General features: G+C 48.8%; 1 protein-coding gene across 1 annotated transcript in view; it reads left to right on the top strand.

Annotated features, from left to right (window-relative positions):
• The window catches only part of SUPT6H (SPT6 homolog, histone chaperone and transcription elongation factor), a 57,181-nt gene that overhangs the window by 767 nt on the left and 39,491 nt on the right, over window positions 1–16,923 (top strand). Inside the window, exons 2-10 of the mRNA XM_081942814.1 lie at window positions 8,672–8,801; window positions 10,142–10,297; window positions 10,970–11,040; window positions 12,098–12,293; window positions 13,497–13,581; window positions 14,121–14,394; window positions 15,285–15,386; window positions 15,959–16,075; window positions 16,201–16,290. Coding sequence (XP_081798940.1) covers window positions 8,696–8,801; window positions 10,142–10,297; window positions 10,970–11,040; window positions 12,098–12,293; window positions 13,497–13,581; window positions 14,121–14,394; window positions 15,285–15,386; window positions 15,959–16,075; window positions 16,201–16,290 — 1,197 coding nt within the window. The 5' untranslated portion in view covers window positions 8,672–8,695. The remainder of the gene's footprint in view (window positions 1–8,671; window positions 8,802–10,141; window positions 10,298–10,969; window positions 11,041–12,097; window positions 12,294–13,496; window positions 13,582–14,120; window positions 14,395–15,284; window positions 15,387–15,958; window positions 16,076–16,200; window positions 16,291–16,923) is intronic.

The following is a 16,923-nucleotide window of genomic DNA, read 5'->3' as shown; positions in this document are numbered from 1 at the left end:
CTCTTTCTAGATGGAGATGGACAGAGTTCTTGAGTCTGTAACCATTGTGGTGTCCTCGTGTTGGGGGGCAGGCACAGGCATTAAAAAGCAATAGATAAAATACAAATGCAGGGGGTCCTCGACTTACGACCACTAGGGAGCCCAATATCTGCTGTTAAGTGAGGCATCTGGGAAGTTCTTTCTCACCAGAACAGAAAGACAGAGTTGGAAGGTACCTCGGAGGTCTTCTAGTCCACCCCTGCTCAAACAGGAGACCCCAGGCTGTGTCAGACCAATGGCTGTCCAGTCTCCTCTTAAAAACCTCCAGTGTTGGAGTTCTTGCCACCGTTGTTAAGTGAGCCACTGCAGCTGTTAAGTGAGTCACAATACTTAAATGAATCTGGCTTCCCCATTGACTTTGCTTGTCAAAAGGTCGCAAAAGGGATCACGTGACCCCAGGACACTGCGACCGTCATAAATGTGAGTCAGTCGCCAAGCGTCTGAATTCTGATCATGTAACCATAAGGATGCTGCAACAGTCGTAAGTGTTTAAAACAGCCCTAAGTCACTTTTTTCAGTGCCGTTGTAACTTCAGTCACTAAACGAACAGTTGGAAGACAAGGATTTCCTGTAGATGAAGAATAAGAGGAAAGGATGCTGTTTGTGGCTGAGATTTCCTTCCAGTTGGGTCAGCCAGGTTTCCTGCAGTAGTCCAAAGCTGCTGAGGGGTGGAAGCAGAGAAGTAGGGGATTTGGGGTGCTGGGGGGGGGAGGATTGTTGTGGCTGATGGGCCACGTGCATTAAAGGTGGCCGGCAATCAGGAATACAAGAGGGGTGTTCTTGGAAATAAGGGGCACAGTCACACACACACACACACTGCCGCCAGGGTTGTATTACAGGTAGTCCTTGACTTACAACAGTTCATTTAGTGACTGTTTGAAGTTTACAACAGCACTGAAAAGAATGAGTTACAACCATTTTTCACACATATGACTATTGTAACATAAGATAAAAATTCAGATGCTTGGCATCGGACTCATATTTATGATGGTTGGAATGTCCCGGGCTCATGAATCCTCTTTTGCGACCCTCTGACAAGCAAAGTCAATGGGGAAACCAGATTCACTTAACAACAGTGTGACTTAATGACTGCAGTGATTGCTTTAACAACTGTGGCAAAAAAGCTGGTAAAATGTGGCCAATGTCGTTGTAACAGCTGTCTTGCTTAGTGATGGAAATTTTAGGCTCAGTTATGGTCGTAAATCGAGGACTACTTGTACCCTAAGGTTTGGCAACACTGCAGAATAATACAAGAGTTGCAAGAAACCAAATGAAGGGGGTGTGGAATACTTGGGAGGGGTAACCTTCCCTCCCTTCCATCCTGATATCTCATTCCTGGATTCCAGATTTTCATCCTTCCCATATATCCTGCAAAGGTTTTGATTGGTGGCTCTGCGGCAGCCGGCCATGGTCAGGTGGGACATATGGAGATGCTTTGACTCAGACATGATCTTGAGCGGAGATGTTCAACCTTGGGCACTTTTAAGATCTGTGGACTTCATCTCCCATAATTCCTCCATGGAGGCTGGGGTATTCTGGGCATTGAAGCCCACAAATCTTGTGGCCAACCCCTGCTCCATCCCCCTCCTCCATTTTGGGGTCTTTTGTGACAAGAGCCCTCCTCTTGACTCTCTTCTGCAATATAGGATGAGAATTGTATTTTATTTTGGAGTTGTTTCCCTTAAAGACGGTGGGTGTAGCCTCTTTTGTTTTATGAACCCTGACTTGGCATACTTGGGGTTCTGGGGGTTGTAGTCCAACCTAAGTAAAGAATATTCAGTAGGAGAAAAATAGGCCCTAATCTCCTTTTTGGGATACTGGGGACTACAAAGCTGTCATAACATGGAGGCACATTTATAGGCCAAGGAGACCTTTCCCCAACCTGCAGCCCCAGGTTTTCCTTCTGGCGAGTTATGGCCTTGCTTAGGTGATTCAATCTTTTGGTCTTGATTCTCCAACTGTAAGGCCAGATAGTGTTATTTTATGGTGGTTGTTATTATTTGTCCTGATTTGCTGATTGTTAGAGGTTTGTTGAGATAATTCAGGAAAAGCTTTCTCCGATTTGACACCTTCCGGATGCACTGAATTTCTACTCCCACAGACCCCTGGCCAGTATGGGGGCACGTGGGGATTAAGGCTTCTGTGTTCTGGTACTCAGAGTTGCCCCAGAGAGCAAAATGGAGGAGATCGTTGTAGGAAATGCTTTGAAATGCTTTTTGAAGGATGGCAGAGCAGGGAGGGGCCCTTCCTTGAATAAGAAAAGGAAGAATGCAGGGCTCTCTAATTACCATCTTGTTTAGAAAACCCCAAAATTCCTGCCAGTGTCTTATTTGCCTAATGATGGCTGCCAGTTTGATGTAATCACTAGTAGAGAGGGAGGCTGGCATAGTAGTCGAGGCATCAGGCTACAAACTGAGAGAGTTCTACTCCCTCCTTAGGCAGGAAAGCCGGCTGGGTGACTTTGGGCCGGTCATTCTCTCTCAGCCCCAGGAAGGACGCAATGACAGCCCATTTCCAAGAAAACTGCAGGGCTTACAGCTAGTCTTTGACTTACAACCGTTCACTTAGTGACCGTTCAAAGTCACAACCTTACTGAAAAAAGTGACTTCTGACCATTTTTCACACTTTTTTTTAGCTAATTTTTAATTTTTTGTATTTTTTCTGCTTTTGGTTTTGTTTTTCTTTTCCCCAGGTCCCATATTATAGTTTATTTCCAAATTGTTTTTGCCAGTTAGAGTTATTATTTCATTATTATTGTCATGATGGGTTATCTGTTAACGAATAAACATTTTAAAAACAAAAACATTCTATAAGCATCTACAACGTTCTACTTATTAATCACCAAAAATTAACTAAGTTTTTATTTTTATTTTTTTTCCCATTCAATTATATTTTATTTGGGTTTCACCATTCTTAACTTTCTTATTTTACCCATAACTATTATTTTTAAGTTTTGTTACATTCCTTCATTGATTCTTGTTTCTTTCCTCCATCCACCTATACCATTTATCCCATATCTGGTAGAATTCTGATTCTTCTTTTCCCTGAATTTCTTTAGTTAGTTGTCCATTTCAGCACAGTCCATAACCTTTCTTATTATTTCATCTTCACTTGGAGTTAGTTTGTTTTTCCATTTCTGGGCAAAGGCAATCCTTGCCGCCGTAATTATATGTAGTATTAAATACTGGATTTCTTTTTTGTATTTCGCAGACATTCCTAATAAGAAGATTTCCGGTTTCCATTCTATTTTAACCCCCGTTATTGCCTCCAGCCAATTTTTGATCTTTTTCCAAAACTTTTTAGCCTCCTCACAGGTCCACCATAAATGGTAATACGTTCCGTGTATCGATTCGCATTTCCAACATTTTGGGGAGGTATTTGATGATATTTTAGCTAAACTTGTTGGTGCCAGGTGCCATCTATAAAACATTTTATACTGGTTTTCCTTGTATGCAACTGAGAGTGTCATTTTTAAGTTTGTTCCCCAAAATTTTTCCCATTTGTCTAATTCAATATTATATCCAAAGTTCTGCGCCCATTTTATCATCTGTTCTTTCACAATTTCCTCTTCCATTTTATACTTCAGGAGAAATTTATATATTCTCCCTATCATTTTTCTTTCTGGGCTTTGAATGATTTTATCCAATTCGTGTGGTTCTGTTTCGATGTCATATAATTTGGTATCTTTATTGTATTTAGTTTTGATTTGAAGGTAAGTTAGCCAGTCAACTTTCTGTTCTGTTCTGCCAATTCTTCAATTGTTTTTAAGTTTCCCTGTCTATCAATTAAGTCTCTATATCTTAGCATTTTGTTCCAATCTATAAAATGTGGATGAGTCGTCCTTTCTGTCGATGATAGCCAATTCGGGATTTTCACATAGTGGGTTTTTTTTTTATTTTGAGCCAATTTTGCAATAACGCTCTTCTAATTAAATGATTTTGAAAGTATTTGTGCGTTTTATTTTTATCATCCCATAGGAATGTATGCCAGCCTGCTTGCAAATCATGGCCTTCCAAAGTCAAAATTTTCACACTTTTGACCATTGCAGCAATCTCCGTGGTCACGCAATTTGCACTTGGATGCTTGACAACTGACTCGCATTCCCAATGGTCGCAGTGTCCTGGGGTCACGTGATCCCCTTTTGCGACCTTCTGATGAACAAAGTCAATGGGGAAACCAGATTCACTTAACAACGGCGCTACTAGGCAAGTGTGGCAAGAACAGTCCTAAAAATGAGACAAATTCACTTAGCAACATAAATTTTTGGGCCCAGTTGTGGTCATAACTCGAGCACCTGTACTGCAGGCCAGCAGTGAAGAATGGCTGAAAGGCACCCAATAAAGAAATGAAAATGGGTGCTGGACAAGCAAGGAGAGGATTCCATTTGGCCCAGGAGGGAAAGGGGCCCTTGGCCTTTGCTGACCACTCCGGGGATGGTAGTGATGAGGCTGAGGAGAGAGCAGAGGGGTCCTTGGTGCTCGCTGAGCTTGGTGGTTTTGTTTAGGCCTTTCCTTACCAAACTAGGTAACATCATCAGTACTAAAAGGAAGTGGGGCTTGCTCTCATTTTACCCACTCCTGACTTGCATTGATGACGTTGCCTAGTTTGGTAATGAGACGTCTGCAAGAAACCAGGCTCAGAGGGCACCAAAGACCTCACAGTTGAATCCTGAACCACAGGTAGTCCTCAACTTAAGACCACAGTTGAACCCAAAGTTTACGTTCCTAGGTGAGAAATTGGTTAAGTGAGTTCTACCCCATTTTACGACTTTTCTTGCCCCATTTGTCAAGTGAACCTTCGAGTCCAACCCCCTGCTCAGGCAGGAGACCCTGGCCTGGACCATTTCAGACAAGGGACTATCCAGTCTCCTCCCAAAACCTTCCAGTGATGGAGCACCCACAACTTCTGGTGGCAAGCAGTTCCACTGGTGAAGTGTTCTGTCAGGAAATTAATTCCAGGTTGCTTCTCTCCTTGGTTCTTCTCCTGCCCCCTGGTGCTTTGGAGAATAATTTGACCCCTTTCTCCTTTGTGGCAGCCCCTCCAATACTGGGATGCTGCTCTCATGTCCCCCTAGTCCTCCTTTTCTCTAGACCAGACCCTGGGACGCTGCAGTCGTCAAGCATCTGAATGTAAATCATGTGACCGTGTGGCTGCTACAACAGCCATAAGTCTAAAAAATGCTTGTAAGTCTCTCTTCAGCACTGTTGGAACTTCAGACGGTCACTAAGTGAACGGTTGTAAGCCGAGGACTGCCTGTAGAGGTGTTCTGTGTTTCTGGAACGCTCCCAAAGTGGCTCAGCCGCCTCTTGTTTGCCTCGCCCTGTTTTCGCAGCTCCCTGGCGAGAGGCCATCAGCAGCCCTCGCGTAGGTTTAGCCACTTGCCCTTTGACTTCCTGCTCTGTGGCAGTCTGAAAGGAAGGGTCAGGGCCAAGTGCAGCTCCTAGACTTTGGGCCCAGTGGGGTTGCCCACCACGGATGTAGGGGCGGGCCTTTGTTATTGCTGCCGCCCCACGTGCAACAGGAGCGGCTGGATTTTGGGGGACTTTCAGAGGTGCTGCCCTGCAGGTGACCAGGTGTGAGATGCTGATGAAAGGGTGAGGCTCCAGGAACCAGTCGGATTATTACCACGGGGTAAGCTGCTTAGTGCTGGGGTCAGGAACGTAGATCTGGGGGAATATCTATGGGGATTCTCCGTCATCCAGGTCATGGTTGTCCCAAAGGCGCTTTTCAAAAGGCAACTGGGCTTTGTTTTTTCTTGAAGACGTTTCCCTTCTCATCCAGGGAGCTTCTTCAGTTCTGAGAACTGAGAAGAACTGGAGAAGCTTCTTGAATGAGAAGCGAAACGTCTTCAGGGAAAAACAAAGGCCAGGTGCCTTTTGAAAAAGCGCCTTGGAGTAAAGTTCCCATCAATCCCTTCTTCAGGTCACTCCCTGTTGGCCTGAGAGTTCTCTGCAGCCACTCCCCAAAATAGGAAAGATCTAGTTCAGGGGTCTCCAAATTTGGCAACGTTGAAGCCTTGTGGGATTCTGGGAGTTGGTCCACAAATCCCCATCTGCTGAAGGCAGCTTGATTACAGAGATGTTTACAGATTAACAGAGTTGGAAGGGACCTTGGAGGTCATCTAGTCCAACCCCCTGCCCAAGCAGGAGACCCTACACCATTTCTTCCCAGTCTCTTTTTGAAAGCCTCCAGGGATGAAGCTCCCACAACTTCCGAAGGCAACTTCTGTTCCATCAGTTGATTGTTCTCACTGTCAGGAAATTCCTCATTTCCAGGTTGAATCTCTTTCCATCTATTCTTCCTTGTCTGGTCTTCAAAGGTGCTTTGGAGAATAGCTTGACCCCTTTCTCCTCTCTGTGGCAGCCCCCCAAAATATTGGAAGATGCTCTCCTGTCTCCCCTGGTCCTTCTTTTCATTAAACTAGCCAGGCCCAGTTCCTGCAACTGTTCATCGTGTGTTTGAGCCTCCAGTGCCCTCATCATCCTGGCTGCTCTTCTCTGCACTCTTTCTAGAGTCTCAAAATATTTTTTATATTGTGATGACCAAAGCTGGATGCAGTACTCTTAGGTGTGGCCTTACTAAGGCTTTATAGAGGGGTATTAGTACCTCCCTTGATCGTGATGGAATCCCTCTGTTAATGCAATTTAGGATTGCGTTGGCTTTTTTGGCTGCCACCACACACGGCTGGCTCCTATTTAAGGGATAGAGTCCACTAAGACTCCCAGGTCCCTCTCAGAGTTCCTGCTACCCTTCCTAAGGCCCAACACCCAATTCAGGTGAGGCTTCCATTGCCTTGACTGAGAGGATGTTGATGGTTTTGTATCAAATCAAGCCTGTATAGATGCTGCTTATGGGTCCCTCAAAGCCCCCTGGTTCTCAGGGGTGGTCCGGGGCACAGAGAGGCCGAAGAGGGGCTTAGGGAGCTACTGGAGGAAAATGAAGAGGATTGATTTACCACAAGCATGAGCCTTTATTAAGGATGGCTGGTAGTCGTTGCCTTATGGCTCCCATTGAGCCCCAAAGCAAGACAGTTATTAAGTGAGTATTCTACGACCTTTCTTGCCTCAGTTGTTAAGTGGATCACTGCAGTTTTAAAGTTAGTAACACGTTTGTGAAATGAGTCTGCTTCCCTGTTGAGTTTGCTTGTTGGAAGGTCGCAAAAGGGGATCCCAAGACCCTGGGACACTAGGCCAGTTGCCAAGCCTCGGGATTTTGGTCACGTGACCCCGTGGTCATAAGTCTTTCTTTTTTCTTTTTAGTACTGTTGTGACTTTGAACGTCACTAAACGACTGTTATTAAGTCGAGAACCAGCTGCAACCCAGCAATTAAAAGACTGGCTATGCTATTTCGACTGACAGAATTTAGAATTTTTCTTAAAAGATGAGCATCTGGAAATCAATTACACCCCTGCTAAATTCTAGACCCAAGCCATCAAGCTTCACAATAATAGTTGACTACTATACCATGGAGTATGACACAACTTTTCCCCCCCAAAAAGAGGGTGAAAATTTAGGGTGCATCTTATACACCGAATACATCATTTTGGCCTCCGGGAACCCTGCCCCCTTCGGAAAACTAGACGTGCAAAGGGTTTGGGAGGCCTGCAAAGGGCTCTTGGGGGCTGGGGGGGGCAGAAACAAGCGAGAAACAGCCTTTTTGCACTTGGTTTTGCCTCCCCAGCCCCCAGGAGCACTCTACAACCCTCCTAAAGGCTATGCATTCCCCTTTTGGGGGGGGGGGAATGGGGTGATTTTTGCTCGTTTTTGCCCCCCAGCCCCCAGGAGCAGTTTGCAGGCCTCTCAAACTCTGTATGCCCTGTTTTTCATATGGCTTGCAGAGGATTTGGGAGGCCTGCAGGGTGCAAAAACTTTTTTTTTTTAATTTACCTCTTCAAAATCTTGGTGGGTCTTATACTCTGAAAAATACGGTAATCAGGCTTTGCTGTATTCTCCGGTTGTATTTGGTCATGTCTGGTCTCGGACCATAATAAAATATTTGTTGTTCTGTGGAAAAAGTGGACTTGGAACTGCTGGAATACTGACCCCTTCCTGTTGTTTACTTGCGCAGGGTTGAGTAGCCGCTATCTCAATATCTTATTTAGAATAACAGAGTTGGAAGGGACCTTGGAGGTCTTCTAGTCCAACCCCCTGCGCAGGCAGGAAACGCTGTACCATTTCAGAGAAATGGTTATCCAACATCTTAAAAACTTCCTGGAATGCTGGAGCATTCACAACCTCCGGAGGCAAGTTGTTGTTCCATGGATTGTTTTCAGTGTCAGGAAATTTCTCCTTTAGTTCTAGGCTGCTTTGTAAATGAGTAAAAATGCCCATGTGGATTCTCAATACTTCAGGCCGTGGTTGTCTCCGAAGTGCTTTTCCCAAAAAGCAACTGGACTTACTTGGGTTTTTTTTTCTTTTGAATATGTTTCGTTTCTCATCTAAGAAGCTTCTTCAGTTCTGACTAACTGGTGGGGAATGGAAGGATTTATATTCTTTGCTGCCTCATTGGTTGTTAGCACCCCAAGGGTTGGTCATAAGTTGCAAATGTAAACGTTACAAATGCGTAATTTCTGCCACAACTGTAAAGCAGTTTCGGAGGCCTCTTTTTAACCCCGGCCTCTTCCCCCTCCAGGCAGCGCGACTGAGAACCGCAGCCATGTCCGACTTTGTGGAAAGCGAAGCAGAGGAATCGGAGGAGGAGTACGACGAAGACGGAGAAGTGGTCACGAGACCACCCAAAAAGTTTGTGGAAGATGAAGATGGTGAGCGTAGATAGCGTTCCCAACTCATGTCTATTGTGTTTGGTCCCTCAGTTTGTCCTGTGAAAGTTAAAAGTTGTATCCTTACAAGATGGAGAGCAAATAAATTCAATAAATCAATAAAATAAAATAACCCCGTGGGCCATATTCACGGTAATTTGTGTCTCGATCACTTTGTGATTGGATTACTATAACGTTCTGCACATGGGGCTGCCCTTGAAAAGCATTCAGATTCTGCCATTGGTCCAGAATGAGCTGGCACAGCAGAGTTTTGGGCACTCCACAAGATGGCCAAGTAGGTTGAATCCCCTGTCCCTCTGGGTCACAGGGACCTTGTAAGGCACTTCTGGATTGAAAGGATTAGCCAGTGGTATCACTGTTGCCTTGGGGACGCCCGTGGGGGCTCCTTTGAGATCCCCATCAAGGAGCCGGAACAAGTGATGGGAACTCGCTCCATCCCACAGCGGGACGTGGGTCTCAAATGCGAGCTTGGAAACCTCCTCCCCAGTGTCCCAACCACAACAAGCCACCGTGCTCCGTACTCAATTGCTATGCTGCCCATCTCCCAGGTAAAGCAGCCCTGAGTGAATTGCAAACAAGGAAAAAGGTAACATTAAAAGGAGATGTGTACGAACTGAGACCAAGAGCCAGAGAGCATAGGGGTGAGCTCTTACCCCATCAATCACCTCCATCCAGGAGGCACGTTTTGAAGCCCTTCCGTAATACCTCTGCTCTGCCAGTTGCCATTTCCCGGCAGCCTTCTGAGTCCAGTTCAGGCCACAGCTGGTCATCCGAAAGTCCTACATAACACGGGCCAACAGTTGGGGGGAGGGGCATCTCTGATTTCTTCCATTTGCCCCACCAAAATTCACAGAGCTGCCTGTTTGGGGTCCCCTTGGGAGACCTTAACTCAGGCCTTCTCTGTCACAGCACCCACCCCGAGGAGCAGCATCACCTCGGAGATGGAGACCAGAGGCCCTGCTCCTTTGTGACCAGAACTCATTTGGTCACAATATGTCAGTTGGCCTTTCAGGAGCCCCACAACTCCTGGCCTTGCTGGAATTTGAAGTCAGCTACCGACCCTTTTGGTGGCTGCTTTGTGCCTACCTGAACCTCACCTGGTTTGCCCATCCCTGGAATGGGAACTGCTTGCTGTCTGATTCTTCCACAGATCAACTTGTGACCCAAAGCCAAGGGGTTTGTGGGACTCTGCTCCCCAGAGGTTCTTCTGAACCTGTCCACTTTTAACATCTGGCGTAACCTTTGCCCCCGCCCCCCCTTTCAGGGCCAGGTCTCCGTTTCACTTGGTTTCTATTTATTTTATTTTTGGCTGCCTCTTTCAGAGGAGGAGGAAGAGGAGAACCTGGACGACCAGGATGAACAAGGGAACCTGAAAGGCTTCATCAATGACGACGACGATGAAGAAGAGGAGGAGGAGGAAGAGGCCAGCGATTCAGGAGACTCGGAGGATGACGTCGGCCGGAAGAAGAGGAAGCGCAGTAAGTGTTTGGGACGGGCACGCAGTGGCTAGGAAGGGGTTGGTCGTTACCTAGACAACTTTACGTGGCAGAGGGCCAGGATGTCCACGGATATTCACCCCATCGCACTAGCCCGTCCCACTCGTTCAGGCAGGGAAGGTCTGCTACCCACCCAAATACATGCTGTAGTATGCTACTACAAGGATGAGGGCACTGGAGGCTAAAACATAGAAAGAACAGTTGGAGTTGGGTTTGGCCAGCCTAGTAAAGGGAAACGATGAGCATTTCAAAAGGAGCTTTTGTTGAAAGACAGGGAAGCAGAGGGCATGTCTGCGGGATCTGAGGTTTCCCGCTCAAAGCGCTAAATTAGACAGTTGCAAGCAAAGCCCCTCCCAACGCCCGGCCCAACATCGAGGCGATCCCAGGTGGGGATAAGATCTTTTGAGAAACTTGAGCAAGGAAGGCGACAACTGTCATTCTCCCAGATGCTTCCCTTTCGCTTTCTCTGTGGCCGAGGTAGCACAGGGGGCTCCAGGCGCCTTCCTTCCCCCTCCCTATTCCCCTCAAGGTCCTGTAGAAGGAAGCAAGGGAAAGCCCGTGAAAGCCGCCCCCCCCCACCGCCTCCCCCTCCCAACAGAAGGGCAGCATCCCAATAGGGAACTTTGGGGACCTGACGCTTCTCTCTCGTGACAGATTTTGATGACCGCCTGGAAGACGATGACTTTGACCTCATTGAAGAAAACCTGGGTGTCAAAGTGAAACGCGTGAGTATCATTGGGGTGAGCCTCGGGGGGGGGGGATCTCGAGGGTCAGCTGGGAGGAAGGTGGGTTCTTTCTCCTTGTTTATTTTATGGCTCAGTTGTTTTGCTTCTGTTTACACTCCTCCTGAGGTGGATAAAAAGGAGGGCCCAGATTTGGGGGGGTGGGAAGATGCTGACATCATAACCCGCTTAGGGGTGCAAAGCAGTATGAAGCGGTATAGACCCCCCTAAGGGCTTCTGCTCTTTCCTTCCTTTCTGTTCTTGTAGGCCCTTTAGTCCCACCGTGAGATCGCTAGCCAATAAAAGAATAGAATAAAGCCCAGGCTTTATGGGCCTAGGACAACTCAGTGGAGTACTCACCACGACCAACCCGTTGTAGGATAACTCACCGTAGCAGAAAGAGGGATTAGTTCCTTTCCTTGTGCATCAAAGCATTACAAAAGCTGATAACCAGAGGATGGATTTCCTTTGATACGAAAGAGAAAAAAACTATTTTGATGAAAATGTGGTCAACATAAATAAAAGGAATTAAGTGAGTTGGTTGTGGTGAGAAGGGGGTTGGACTAGAAGACCTCCAAGGTCCCTTCCACTCCTGTTATTCAGTGGGCCATGGGGAGTTGTCCCACTCCAGGCCCCACTGCCTGTGCTGCGAGTGCACTGATGGCCAGCCTTTTCGTGGCTGTGTGCCAAAAGCACACCCATAATGCAATACGCGTGCAACACACACACACACTTCAGAGGCCTGAAGACCAGCTAGCCAGCGGCAGGCACATACGCATGCGCGGTGGAGCTCAGCTGGGGCGACTGCTCGTGTGCCCACAGAGAGGGCTCTGCGTGCCACCGGTTCTCCATAAACGGTGCTAGTGGATTCCCATATGCAGCTCTTCCCCAAATGACCTCTTCCTTCAGGGGTCCTTCGGGGGTTTTCTGCTTGGAGTAGGGGGTCCTTTGGTTGGTGGCAGTGAAGCTCCCCCAGACGGGCAGGCGGCCTCGCAGGGAAGGAAGCCCTGGGATGGGGAAGAGGCTCTGGGGCATTGACTAGGTGTGCCTCTCTCAACAGCAAAAATTCAGGCGGGTACGGAAAATGTCGGACGATGAAGACGAGAAGGAGGAAGATTATGGGAAGGAGGAGCACGAGAAGGAAGCCATTGCGGAAGAGATCTTCCAGGATGGGGAAGGCGAGGAGGGGGGCGATGGAGCCGAAGGGCACCTGGCCGCAGCTGACGAGGAGGAGGATGAAGAGGAAGACGAGTCTGGTACGTGGGGCCGTGGGCCTCCTGGGCTTAGCCGGGAGAGGGCACCAGCGGTGGGGGGAAGCTTTCTGCCCTCCCCCTCGGAGGAATCGGAGTCCAGCTGCAAGGGGAATGGCGAAGGGAAAAAAAAGGCGCTAGCTGTGCTCAGCCGCCAGCCCTTCCAGGTAGGCCAGGCCAAGGAACTAGCAGAGCAGGACTCCCAGGAATGCTCCCCGTTGTTCTAAGGTAGAATGACGGCATCTGCGTAGCCACCTTTCTCTCGGCTGCCTAATCTACCAGGGTGTGGGTCCAACCTTGACAGCTTTAAGACTTGTGGACTTCCCAGAATTCCTCAGAATCCTTCAGCCAGGATATGCCGGCTGGGGAACTATGGGTATTAAAGTCCACCCCTCTTAAAGCATGTTCCCGGGGGGATTCTCTGTATTACACCAAGCCAAATCAACTTACGATCAAAATGGAGCTCCACATTTCCATTGTTAAGCAAGGCAGTTGTTAAGTGAGTTGCTCCACATTTTACAATCTTTTTTTGCCACAATTATGTGAATCGCTGCCGCTGTTAAGTAAACCATGCAGTCATTAAGCGAATCTGGCTTTGTAAGTGGCCCCCCGGACACTGCAACCGTCATAGGTATGAGTCAGTTGCCAGATGTCTGAATTTTGATCCCATGACCCTGGGGATGCTGCAATGGTTGTAAGTGTGAGAAACGGTCATAAGAGTCACTTTTTTCAGTGCGCTTGCAACTCCGAACAGTCACTAAAAGAATGGCTATAAGTCGAGGACTACTTGTGTTTTCAGTGTCCTTATCATCGTTCCCTCTCTCCCGAAGGGCCTTTTCCCAAAAGTGGGCTGTCTGGAATGGCATAAGTCTTCCTGCTGCAGCAGAGGGTTGCCCTAGAAGACCTCCAAGGTCCCTTCCAACTCTTTTATTTTGGCTCATTCCTGCCCCTTCCCAAGGCCAGCTCAGGTTTCCTTCGCACGAGGCTGGAGTGGCAACGGAATAAATGCCAGAAGATCTCTTGCCAGGGAGGCCCCAAGCGTTGTGCCCATCTTAGAACCTGGCACTTTGGGGCTCAGGATTTCCTTCGCCCGCTCTGATGGTCTCCCATGCCGGCCGGGGAACGCAGGCCCCGCTCATTGGGTCAGGGAGTGGGGCAAGGGTCCACTTAGAGCAGCTCTGCAGTGATTCATGTGGCTGTTTCCCTTAGACATTGATGATTTCATTGTGGATGATGACGGACAACCCCTGAAGAAGCCCAAATGGAGGAAGAAGCTCCCTGGATACACAGACGCGTGAGTCTCCTCCTCCTCTTCCCCCGTTGCTGCTCTGAAGTGCTCCCTAAGTCCCCTGAGCCGTTGTGGATGGGGCTCTTGAGGGCGGGGCCAGCTTCATCCAGTTAGAGACCTTCTTGAGATGGTGGTAGTTCCGTTGGGCAGATGACTCTTGAGGGCGGGGCCAGCTCAATGTTATGGTGGATATAGGTCTTTTTGAGAAGTTACTGATTCTTGAGGAGGCAGTGATTCCGTTGTGGACACGGTTCTTGAGGATGGGGCCAGCTTCATCCGGTTAGAGAAGGTGGTTGTTCCATTGGGGAGATGACTCTTGAGGATGGGGCCAACTTAGTCCAGTTGTGGATATGGACCTAGAGAAAATGATAGTTCCATTGGGAAGATGACTCTTGAGGGCGGGGCCAGCTTAATGTGATGTTGGGTAAAGATCTTCTTGAGAAGGTAGTGATTCTTGAGGTGTCAGTGGTTCCGTTGTGGGCACGGCCAGCTTCATCCGGTGAGGGACCTTCTTGAGAAGGTGTTGGTTCTGCTTCCTCCAACAGAGCTTTGCAAGAAGCTCAGGAGATCTTCGGCGTGGACTTTGACTACGATGAGTTTGAAAAGTACAACGAGTACGATGAGGAGATGGAGGACGAGTACGACTACGAGCCTGAAGAGACGGAAGGGGAGATCCGGGTTCGGCCCAAGAAGACGGCCAAGAAGCGGGTCAGCCGACGCAGCATTTTTGAGATCTACGAACCCAGCGAGCTGGAGAGCAGCCACCTGACTGACCAGGACAACGAGATCCGCGTGACCGACATGCCCGAGAGGTTCCAGGTGAGGATCGCTCGGTTGTCCCTCCAGCACCTTCGCCCCCTTCCTCTTGTCCCAGCCCTCACTCTCTGGAGAGCTACTTCAAAGGCTTCAGGGGGACCTTAGGCCAGTCCTTCTCCATTTTGGCCGCTTGAAGATGGGCGGACTTCAACTCAACCCAGAATCCCCCACCCATCTTCAAGCGGCCAAAATGGAGAAAGGCTGCCTTAGACCTTCAGGTGGCTTCAGGCTGGTGAGCAACAGGTATGACCAGTGCTGAAGAATGTGGCTACAGGTCGTCCTTAACCTATAACCCTTCAAAATTACGATGGCCCTAAAAGTAGTGACTTAACGGCCACTTTTCACACAGCCGGTGCAGTTTCCCCTGTCATGGGATCAAAATTCAGCTCCTTAGCAGCCAGCTCGTATTTCTGACAGTCGCAGTGTCCCGGGTCAGGTAATCCCCTCTTGGGAACCTCTGACAAGCCACGTCAATGGGGCAGCCCAGATTCACTTAACAACCGTGTCACTAAGTTAACAACTGCAGTGATTCACTTAACAGTGGCAAGGAAGATCATAAAATGGGCACAACTGATGTTTCACTTAGCAGCAGGAATTTCCGAGGGAGTTGTAAGTCGAGGACTACCTGTAAACTGTTCCTTAAGCCCAGCCCTCCTAGAACCCTCCGATGACCTTGTCACCGTTTCTTAATATTGCTTAGCGTCCGTCCGCATTGTCTGGCAAGGGGGTCCCCAAACTCCCTGTAATTCCCTACAGAGGCTATGCATTTAGGGGAGGTGGGCTTCTGTCCGTCCCTACACCCTCAAGGGCTGGGCCTCCCTGTCCCCTGGGCACAACAGGGGTGGGGTCTCCAAGGAAGTCCCTTCTCTCCCCTTGCCTTTGCCTTCCCCCAGCTGCGCTCCATCCCCGTGAAGAGCGCGGAAGACGATGAGCTGGAGGAAGAAGCCGACTGGATCTACCGGAACGCCTTTGCGATGCCCACCATCTCCCTGCAGGTAGGGCCCCAGGACCCCCCCCCCCCGGGAATCCTGCCGGTGTGCCTGGCCTGGAGATTCTCCTGCCCTCAACCAAGGGCCAGGTGGCTTGGCTGCCATTCCCCCCCCCCCCCCATATCTCTTCTGCTGGGGCTTCCTGCTGGCTGACCCAAAGGGCAACCAGACTTTCTTGCTTATTTTCCCCCCTTGAAAACATTTCACTTCTCACCCAAGGAGCTTTTTCAGTTCCTGCAGGGAGGAAGGAAGAGAGAAAAGAGAGAGAGAGAGAGTAAGGGAGGGAAGAAAGAGAGGAAGGAAAGGGAGGGAATAGAGAGGAGAAGGAAGGGGAGGGAGGGAAGCAAGCAAGCTAGCTGTGGTGCCAGCAGTTTGATCCTTACCAGCTCCAGGTTGACTCAGCCTTCTGTCCTTCCGAGGTCAGTCAAATGAGAACCCAGATTGTTGGGGGGATTATACTGTAAACAGACAGGGATGTCAAGCTCTGTGAAGCGACATATAAGTCTTTATTGCTATTGCTAGGAGAAGCTCGGGTACCAACCATCTTTTTCCCCCCTCCCCCTCCCCCCTCCCCCCAGGAGAGTTCCGATTACTTGGATCGTGGCCAGAGCAGCAGCAGCTTCAGCCGCAAGGGGCCCAGCACCATCCAGAAGATCAAGGAAGCCCTCAACTTCATGAGGAACCAACACTTTGAGGCAGGTTTGCTCGGCGGGTGAAGGAGCTAAGAGTAAAAGTGGTTCCTGGGCATGGCTGCCCCCCCTCCCCCTCCCCAAAGAGCCTCCCTCCCGCCCGTTAATCAGCCTCTCTTCCCTGGGAGCAGGTGCCCTTCATCGCCTTCTACCGGAAGGAGTATGTGGAACCCGAGCTGCACATCAATGATCTCTGGAGGGTCTGGCAGTGGGACGAGAAGGTGAGGACCAGTTTGGGGTGCTGGGGGATGGTGGTCTTGTCAGGAGTTAACTAAGCTACCAGGTCGATTTCTGTTTTGGTTGGAGATCATTAAGTAAATCGGTGCTGTGGTTAACTTTGTAACCCATTTGTTAAGCGAATCTGACTTCCCCCTTTGCTTGTCAGAAGGTCATAAAGGGGGATCTCATGATCTCAGGTCACTGTGATCGTCATAAGTATGAGCCAGTTGCCAAGCAGGGAGGGAGTCAAGCTATTCTCCAAGGCACCTGAGGGTAGAACAAGAAGCAATGGGTGGAAACTAATCAAGGAGAGAAGCAACTTAGAACTGAGGAGAAATTCCCTGACAGTGAGAACAATTAATCAGTGGAACAGAAGTTGCCTCCAGAAGTTGTGAATGCCCCAACACTGGAAGTCTTTAAGAAGATGTTGGAGAGCCATTTGTCTGGAACGGTATAGAGTTCCCTGCCTAGGCAGGGGGTTGGACTAGAAGACCTCCAAGGTCCCTTCCAACTCTACTATTGTATTATTGTATCTGAATTTTGTCCATGTGACCACAGGGATGCTGCAACCATCATAAGTGTGAAAAACGGTCCCTAGTCACCTTTTTCAAGGATGACGTAACTTTGAATGTTCA

Source organism: Natrix helvetica (assembly GCF_964273705.1).
Source record: "Natrix helvetica genome assembly, chromosome: 2".
NCBI lineage: Eukaryota > Metazoa > Chordata > Lepidosauria > Squamata > Natricidae > Natrix > Natrix helvetica.
The sequence above is the reverse complement of the archived record's forward strand: the minus strand, read 5'-3'. Positions and strand labels throughout refer to the sequence as shown.